General features: G+C 40.5%; 1 protein-coding gene across 1 annotated transcript in view; it reads left to right on the top strand.

Moving 5' to 3' along the window:
* sirt6 (sirtuin 6) overlaps positions 1-4,223 on the top strand; it is a 15,525-nt gene extending 11,302 nt beyond the window's left edge. Inside the window, exons 5-6 of the mRNA XM_017309803.1 lie at positions 51-174; positions 1,749-4,223. Of these exons, the coding sequence (XP_017165292.1) occupies positions 51-174; positions 1,749-2,066 (442 nt within the window). The 3' untranslated portion in view covers positions 2,067-4,223. The remainder of the gene's footprint in view (positions 1-50; positions 175-1,748) is intronic.
* Positions 4,224-10,146: the final 5,923 nt, after the last annotated feature.

Consider the following 10,146-nt stretch of genomic DNA (forward strand, 5'->3'; position numbering starts at 1 on the left):
TCGCATCTGCTTATTTTGGCTGATTTTGAACTCCTTGTGTTGGCACGCAGACGAGCAGACCTGGCACTGACTCTGGGCACGTCCATGCAGATCAAACCCAGTGGGGACCTCCCACTCCTCACAAAGCGCAAAGGAGGGAAAGTGGTTATAGTCAACTTGCAACCAACCAAACATGTGAGTCTCATCCACACGCCACATCGAGACATGCGTCCAGAAATATTTCATTGTTTGTGAGGAGGAAACTGACCTCCAAGTGTAGAATCTCAAGGTGTGACTTGAAATATTATGGTTTTATAGGACAWAATTGCTTTAATTTACAACAGAAAAGCCACGATTGTTTCTACTYGTGCTGAAATAGAAGACATTAAATTATAATAGTTCCATCTAAAACATTAATTTTGATGTTGATGCAAAAACAAACAAAAAAAAGAATAAACATTGGCTACAATCCAAAAGTGACAAGTTTAAGTTCTTGTCACTTTTCTGTTTCTGTTGTTTCCAGACTAACACAGGGAGAATAAAAGGCTCTTATCAGCCGGCTAATTAGTCAAGCCATCTGCCTGGCTGGAGCTTTCCAGCCATGTTTCTTTTGTTTTTGTTTTTCACATGCCCTGTACGGCAGTGGGGGATGCAGGATTGTCGTCTGAGTGCCCAACAGATTTACTTTCACAGGTGGAGCATTACTGTAAAAAAATAAAAATAAAAATCTGGAATGCAGATTTTGCTTTTTTCACTGATTGTCTCATACTAGACTGTCATGACATAGTGACAGGTTAAACACAGAATGTAATAAAAGTTGCCTACTGCAGCTTTAATGAAGAGATAATGCTTTTGGAGATGTTTTCATTCGCTTGTTTCGCTGAAGCCGACGCTGCGCGTCTGATGGGGAAAACGGGGAACCTGTTTTGGGCTCACCTCGCTGTTTTTTTTTTTTTTCTTCTCTGGTGATTTGCGTTGCAGTTTACTCGCACTCAACACTGCACATGCTTTCATTTGTAATCACTGGCAGAAAACATTTCATTAGGTGAATGATTACGGTGGAGGCCATTATTTGAGGGGTAATTATAATTTGCAGGTCTGTTCGTTGCAATCAGACTCAAACAGGGATCTCTGTCAGGAATGGAAAATTAGACAAAGGCTTTTTCTTGACTTTGTATTCTTTGAAACAGATTAAAGTAACTAATTGAACTCATCCACAGATAGTCTTACGGATGAAAATGCCTGACTTCTGACACTGATTATGTGCCTTRATACCACTTAAACATTTTGTAACAGAAAGACACTATTTAATTTATTGCATGTGACAGAGTGGGGAAGTATGCACTTTTATGCTGATACGTAAAATAATGTCCAACCTCTTGTTTTTCAACCACAGATCAATTAATTGTGTGTTMATTAATCTCAGATTAAATGCAGATGCTGTGTGAAGGCTTTTGTCAGAGAAAGATTTGGCGAGCAAACATCATGAAGACCTTCCAGCATGAGCAATGTCCATAAACATTATCACTGGAATGGTTCAGGTTAAATCATGTTTATGCACAAAAGCAGTCTAAACCTAAATTTAATTAAGATGTACTTGGAACATTACTGTCCAGACGCTTTCCAATTGGTAAAACCTTGAGTCTTTAGATGTTCAGAGAGGATAGAGATACTCCAAAAGACTTGACGCTGTAATTGCAGCAATAAAACACATTGTAAGTTTTTTGGTCGATCCCTTATYGTCTCTTTTGTCGTCGCCTGTTTCGCAGGACAAACACGCCCACCTGCGTATCAACGGTTACGTGGACGATGTCATGAAGCAGCTGATGGAGCTGCTGGGTTTAGACATCCCAAAGTGGGAGGGACCCACCGTCTGCGAGAGCTCCACTTTCTCGCCCGAGACCACCGCTGACGCCAAGCCTCCTCGCGGCGTTTCTGCAAAGGACAAAATGCAAAAGGACAAAATCAAGGAGGAGAGGAAAAGGGAAGCAACGCAGCCGACGGAGGACGCCGGYGTGAAAGACGAGACGATTTCAGTAAAGCGAGAGCGAGCAGATTTTTCCGCGGAGACAGACGAAAAGGAATAACCTCTGGATATTTTGTTGTTGTTGTTCCTCAGGACTCRTCAAAACCACAAACACAAACCCGTCCAGAGGCTTACTCATGAGCTGAAAGTTTGATCAACTTCAGAAATAACATATATTTTTTTTAAAACGATGAAACCTTTCAGACACCATCTGACTCAGGCTCTCATAAAGCCTCACTAATTCATGCTTGTTTGGAAGCGTTTCTCCTAATAGGAACACCGCTGAAAGCACACACGCTGATGTAAAACGTTTCGGGGAATATTTTGTATTTTGTACTTCATCCAGCTCCGAGCCTCGTTTCTCCGGGAGAACAAGTCTTAACGGGACAGCACAACGAGACGAGATCTGGAGCATGTCGTTGTAGATAAAGTTTTTAATAAGGTGTGTAAGTTTGCTGCACCTTATTAATATTTATAGCATGCGCTCCAGATCTTGTCCCTGCAGATCTCGCCTTTTAAGTCTCCTTGGTTTGATACATTATGAAAAGGAATATCAAGTGAGCTGCTTCTTCAAGTCTGGCTGACTAGTAGCTGCAGTGCAAACATGCAGTGGGGGCGCGAGGTGAGGCGAGGCGGGYTGGGGATTTTAGGTCATGTCGGATTTTCGAACCATGATTGAATCGTAATCATGCTGTGTGTGTTTCTAGGAACGAGGTCTTGGAGGTCGAACTCTCGAAGACGATGTTACTTTAAAGATTGATTGTTGTTTTTACACTCTTGGCTGTATACCTGTAAAAACATTTAGGGAGTAAAAATCAGAAACTTTGCGTAAAAACCGCCTCATCTCTTGTGTACCGTCTCGGTCAGTTTAGCGAGAGACGGAACTCGCTCTCTCTCATCTGAAATTGTTTTTCAGGTAAAAAATAAAATGGATTCAAACTTCTCCAGACTTACTTCCTGCTCCAGGGATAATTTATTGACAACTTTTCCATCTTCGATTGAAATGTAAATTATTAAATTATCTCTGCAGCAAGGAGTCTGTGCAGCCATTTATCTACCGCAATTTGAAAGAAATTGAGACTCTGTGTTGCTCTTTGTATACGTCTCCTAAAAACCCAGAGGCCCGTATCTTCCCTCACTGTGCTGGAAATCTATAATAATCAAACCTATTAGAGAGATTGGAGACTACCATCACTTTTTTTTATTATTTCATCCTATATTTCTTTTCTTATTTAATCCTTTCAGGGTTGTAATTGAACTGCTGCCTATCTTCAGTAGTCGATCAAACGGTGTTTTCAGGTTTGTAAGCGTCTCCTTTTTCCCTCCAAACGTATCMATGGCCTTTATGGTCAAACGGTTAAATTAGAGTTTTGTCTGACCACGCCTKTGCATTTGTAAACCGTAATCTAGCTTTTTGCGTATTTTTAGTGGTGTACATTCTGAGCATCGACTTCCCATGATTATCTTCACTTTTCAGCTCTGTGGGAATCACATTRCTGACAATCGTCTGTGTGGTGAAGCGAGCCAACATTTCTATGTTTTTGCGGATTTTTCTCACAAAGTGAAACAAAGACGGATTTCCGGTCACAAAGTTCCCCAAGATCTGATTTTGAATTGTTTTTTGTTTGTTGTTTTGCTAAATTGCTCATTGAAGACACAAAACTGGCTCATCCTTTGGGTTTCAGCACCTTTTTTTATTCATAATGCTCAAAGAAAAACAATGTATCTTCAGAAAGCCTGAAGAGTTACCACCAGGACCACTTTGAACAATAACTGGAAAATTTGACTCCTTACAAACTAGTAATTAGACCAACTTAAACTTTTGCACAGTAATACCTGATTACAGATAACATTTGCTGAAAGCCAAATGTGGATTTTGAACTACGAGGACAGTTTTATTTTTATACTATACATTTTCTCTTTCCTTCTGGACTTGTTCTTTACACTCTGGGACGCTGAGACTCTTGTTCTTTTGGGTTTTTCTTAAGCAAATTGTTCTTAGAAAAGCCATTTCTTTGACGTTTACTCATTCAGGTCTCTGGTGCTCAGTGTTGGTTGCTATGACCATGATGATAAAAACTTTGTGACCCTTTGACTTCAGTATGTCAAAGGTTTCCCCCTGTTCAGAAAATAACCTCAGCCTCATTTCTGCTTGAAGGAACTTCAGCCCATTCAGCCGTACAGGACAGATTAAACTTGTTCGGTTTCCTCGCTCGAGCTTCTCGCTTCAAGTCCTTCCGCAACTCTTCCTCGGCGGTTTCCTCTTGATGTGCCTCACGAACACTGACATCCGTCGATACGAGTGAGACCTTTAGATTTTCATAGCAGTTGCTCTGAGTTCATGGACTCGCTCTGAGAAACGCGCATTTCCCTTTTTGGGGGCAGATTGGTGGGTGGGGAGTCATTAGAGAAGGATTTGTAGTGTTTTTCCACCCTAATGAGCGTCAACAATTCTCCAGTTCAGAATAACCCAAATGGATCAGGGTTGTTTTCTCCCTTTGTGCAGAAGTAATTTGTTAGAAGCGACGCTCCACATTTTCCACAACATAATCCAGTTAAAGCATTATTCAACCTGCACTCTAGTTTAGTTTATACAGTCATGCACTTTTTTCATCTTCTATGGCAATTTATTTTTTTTTACAAATAAATAATGCATCCTTTAAAAAATATTAGGCAAAAAAAAAATTGATTACCATTCATTCACAATGTTTTTTTTTTGCATTCGTCTTAATTTTGGAGCAACTAACACCACTATCTACCTATCAAGAAATYCTTGAGGAAAACCTGGTAAATTCTGCAGAAAACCTAAAATCTATAGCAGCGGTTCATCACTGTAAGCAGCTTACAGCAAGAGCTGCAATTGATTGGTTTACATTAAAGCAGATAAAAAAAAATAAAAAAAAGGTTTGTGTCTATATTGCCAGACCTTGAAGATCATTCTGAAACAGATGTGTTGGTTTATTTGCAGGAAAAATGTCGCTCTATAAAAGTACTGATTCTGGTTGGCTAAAAGAAAAAAAAACAAGAAAATCCCACCACAATTTTTAAAAATGTATTCAATCAGACTGCTGGTCAAAGAATAAACAAATTGTGACCTCTCTCTCTCTCTCTCTCTCTCTCTCTGGATCATCTAGAGCCGGGACAAAAAAAAAAAAAAAAAAGCTAAAAGTTCATCAAAGATCTCTGGCTCTCGTCTCGAACTAAGCTTGAATCCAGCTCTGCTGCGAATCAAAGCACTTTGTGTGGAAGAAAGAAAGCAGCAGCAGCTCATTAAACATTTACCGCGAACCCTGCTGAGGCAGAGAGTGGTGGCGTGTGCTTTGTGTGAACAGTTCTTAATGTCATTACTGGAAATGCTTTTGAGGTATGTGAGAAATAAAAGTAGATTCGGCGAGGTCACGAAACATCAGAGAGCAGGAAAAAGCCTCCAACGAGGAGAGTAGGGGTTATAATTGGTGTCAAATGAGGGGGGAAAAAAGAAAAAACACGGAAAATAAATACTCTCTAAAAAAAACAACCTGATTTTAAAAGTGCTCTACCTAAAATTAACACCCAACGTGGGAAACAAAATCATTCCATCTTCAAAGCGGCCTGTTTTGTCAGCGAATCCTCTGAAAATTTCTCCATCCACATTTATAACACTTCCTCTTATCTTTGCCCATGTCTGGATACCCACCGACCGGAATTAAACGGCATCAAGAAGTTCTGTCTGGTGAGTCGAGGATAAACCGGCAAACCGAACCTCAAAGTCTCAAAATCAAAAGAAATTAATCAGCTTTCTTGTCGGATAGATGCAGCAGCAGCAGCAGCAGTGCCGGATTCTCCGAATTATATTTCTGCTTTAACATCAAACTGAATGACCTGCGGGGAGAATTGTAATGAGATGGGAAGGAAAGTTCAGACACTCTGTGCGAACCGCGTAAAATTATTTACTTCTCCAAAAGAAGCAAGAGTGAGACGAGTGTCATCTGCGTAGAAGACAATCTGCGGTAATCAACTCGTAAATAGGGGCTGAAGCAACAAAAGGCAGCTGCTACTGCTTCTTGCTCCAAGCTGCCTGAAATTACAAGCTGCAGCTGTCAATTTAGATCAGATGAGCTTTTATTTGCTTGTCTGGATCTTCTATCTGCGCCAATAACAGCTGTTTTGATAATAGCATTTGAGACGCTCTTTATAAGACATGAACAGTACTTTTTTTTTTTTTTTGTAACATTACTGAGACACAATGTAGCTGCGAAAAAAGAATTGAGATTCACATCCACACCTGAGCTCCTGTTTTATTTATGTTGAAGAAACTCTTCTCCGACAGCCACGCTAAACAAGAACAGGTTTTGAAAAATGTGGAAACCTTGGAAAAAAAATATATATATATGTCTGCCTCTTGAACTTCAATGTATTTTATTGGCATTTGGTGTGAATGCAAGGTTGTGCAAGTCTGTGAATGTGAAATGTTGTTTTCAGTTTATATATGTATATAAACTGATATATATGTACCACCGACAAATAACTGAAGTGGCTGGTATCAGGAAATCTTACCAATGGCTGGAGAAAGCTGGACTCAAGGACAGCACAGAGGCTCTCATCCTGGCTGTTCAGGAACAGGCCCTAAACACCAGAGCAATAGAAACTCAGATCTACCACACCAGACAAGACCCAAGGTGTAGGTTGTGCACTGGACTGAGACAGTCCAGCACATAGCAGCAGGGTGCAAGATGCTGGCAGGGAAAGCGTACATGGAACGACATAACCAAGTGGCGGGCATAGTGTACAGGAACATCTGTGCAGAATATGGACTGGAAGCCCCGAGATCAAAGTGGGGAACACCCCCGAAGGTGGTGGAGAATGACCGAGCTAAGATCCTGTGGGACTTCCAGATCCAGAAATACAAAATGGTAATGGCGAACCAACCGGACATTGTGGTGGTGGATAAAGAACAGAGGAAAGCCGTTGTGGTGGATGTAGCAATACCAAGTGATTACAACATCAGGAAAAAGGAGCAGGAGAAACTGGAGAAATACCAGGGCCTCAGAGAGGAACTGGAAAAGACCTGGAAGGTGAAGACCACAGTGGTGCCTGTGGTCATCGGGGCCGTTGGGGCAGTCACCCCCAAACTGGAGCAGTGGCTAAAACAGATCCCAGGAACATCAGACATCTCAGTCCAGAAATGTGCAGTTTTAGGCAAAGCCAAGATAATGCGCAGAACCCTGAAGCTCCCAGGCTTCTGGTAGTGGACCCGAGCTCAGAGGATGAAAGAGTCCACCCGCGGAGGGTGAGAAGGGAATTTATATATATATATATATATATGTATGTATACACACACACACACACAAATAGTATGTTATTTATTTATCTGTGCTTTGTGTAGTTACAACTGCAACAATTTTGAGGCTGTATCTAGGTCAATTTTGCTTATCTATAGGTAGTCTGGATAAGCAAAGTGTTGGCACACGTTTTTCATTTGGATCAGGTTATTGCAACTACAATTTAATCCAAAATGTTGCATTATAGATCTGGCTGTATATGTTCAGACATGTTGTACTGCTGGAAGGAGAACCTTTGCCCCCAGCCCCAAGTCTTTTACAGCCTCTATACTTCTCTGACCAGCTTCCATATGCTGAAGAAAATTATTCCCGCATTATGATGCTGTTGCCATCATATTTCTTAATTATGATGAGTAGAGTTTTTGTATGGGTTATGACAAACAAGACTCTTTTTTTTAATGTTTTGTTTTTCTTTCTTCGTCAGACCGCTCTTCCATTAAGGTAGATTTGCAGAGTACACAGCCAGCTAAACAATTAACGGATTCTGCCACCAGAGCTCCAGAGCTCTGCAGCKCCTCCAAAGTTGAGATGAACCTTTTGACTCTGATTGTTGCTCTTCTTGGCCTGTCATATATATGACCCATTAGAAAGAGTTGGTGGTTTGAATAAAAATGCTTCTGTAGCACAAATAGTGCAGTTGTGAATATTTAAAAAAAATAATATTTAAAAGATTTTTATTTTGGCTTTAAATAGGATATATTTGGATAATTTTTTACAAATTAAAAAAAAAATTGTATTACTTAAACACTGGAAGCGATGCTTCACATGTGCATAATTTCCACAGTTTCTTTTTTTTTCCGTAGGAAGGTAAAACCCTCGCCTTGCTGAAGACATGAGAGCCTGAGCTCCCGGTGAGAGAACCCGGCGCCAGGCGCGCTTGATGATGGATCCTGTGAAATGATGCTGAAAGCTCCTGAAAAGCCGAAGAAGCTTTGACAAAGATTTGCACAAAATAGTCACCATTTGAAGTGCGAAATCCCTGCTGGGTGTCGACTCCTGATCCGTATTATTAAAATATGTCTTCGAGCTCTTTGGGCAGATTACGAGACGGCTCGTCCTCCCTGATACACTCCTGAACCCGAGGAGGACCACATCGATTTTAAACAACGTTAATGTGTTTTCAATCTCTTTGTAGCCGTCTGTTTGTGCTCCCCTTTTTTTCTTTTTCTTTTTCTTGTATTGCGTTGCCTCGTAGCACTTTAGGTCCCCTGGTGGTTGTTTTGCGTCCCTCGGTGCCTCCCTTTGTTTATCTTAATTTTTCTTGCTGTGYGACTCATTGATGTCTTTTTGTCTTTTCTGTTATTTTCTGCTCTTTCATGTCTGGTTGCAGWAAATGGCTCTTTTTTTTCTTTGTTCGTGTCTTTTTTTTGTTGTTGTCTTTTTAAAGGTYTTTGATGATCTTGGCTTGTTTTGTGTGGGTTATGTGAGTTTTTTCTGAGCTTATCTTGCCTCGGGGGCTTGTTAACCCAACTTTAAATGGTCTCAGTATTCCTTCCATGATATGCTCCTGTAGTTTTCCTGCAGAAAATGAAMCAAAGTTCAGAGTTTACCTGCGAGATCCATGACTTAACCTTTTTGTTCTTATGTATTCTCTGAGTTCCACATATAAAAAAAAAAAAMAAACTAAAACTACCTGTAATCGATATGGATCTCATGCTAATTTTACTCTTCAGGTTATTTATCTGATGTGTTTTTACTTCAAGGTTGACTGATGTTTCAACAAACAGCACCCCTAATTTTTAAAACAATTTATTGTGGATTTTTAAAGTCATTCAGGGTGAAAATAATGCTTTCAAACTCGAATAGCTACAAACACACTGACTAATACTCGCTTAAATGTTCCTTATTGCATGCTGAAGCTCACGCTCGATTGCTCTTCTAATCGCGATTAGACGAGGTCCTTCAAATATTTCAGCCGAGAGCCACGGAGCGGCCTTTTTTTAACATGTGGTCAATATGTTTTCAACAGAGTTGGGGTAATTGTTGCTTCTCCGGCTTGATGCAGAAAAGTCATTTAAGGCATTTCTGGACATGTGAACTCGGACACCAACAGCCAATGGCTCCATGTTTGTCAAAGAATAGAAGAATGGAGCTGAAAGGATTACTGTACTCTTATCTGAGCTATAAAGTCATATATCTCCTTTTACAGGATCCTTAAAGTGTGTCCTTATGCACTTCAAGTGTAAGAACGCACTTGCATAGTTACGCTTAAAGATATTTTGTCTTTAATGTATTTTCCTTTTTTCTTTGTTCCTTTAGTCTTCTGTTCATCACTTTGATATCTGTGAGCAGTGCTGGGCAGAAAAAGTTGCCTGTTTGAAAGCTTCACCTTGACTCCTCCGAAGAAGATTCTTCCTGTTGTTCTGCTCAAATTGCTCAATCTTTCCATCTTCTGATAAAACTTTACTCCAGGAGGTCATTGGGTTTTCAGTGCGTGGATGACTGCAGATTAAATACTGCAGTCATCCACRCCTAGCTCTCCATTAACRCCAGAGCTCTCCTTTAGCTCCGGTGTTAAAACTCACGAGAGCGAACAGAGACTGGTTTTCTGGTGGTTTCCAAAGTAATCTAACATTATAGATTTGCCATAGAGAGAATATGCACGCTCTCGTGCRGCACATTCTTCCTTCTTGTGTTGAACTGTGAGTGCTCACTCCTGACCTGGCTGGTTTTCCTCTGATTAAACTGATTCCACGCTGAGTTTCAGGGTGTGCAGAATATGTTCAATGTGTAGAAATCAGTTTTCACGTTGCCTTTGGATTTTGCTTGCATTTAAAGTCTCCATGTAAGCTCCACAAGCTTGAACCAAAGATTATATAT

The sequence above is a fragment of the Poecilia reticulata genome, linkage group LG17 (genome assembly GCF_000633615.1).
Source record: "Poecilia reticulata strain Guanapo linkage group LG17, Guppy_female_1.0+MT, whole genome shotgun sequence".
Lineage (NCBI taxonomy): Eukaryota > Metazoa > Chordata > Actinopteri > Cyprinodontiformes > Poeciliidae > Poecilia > Poecilia reticulata.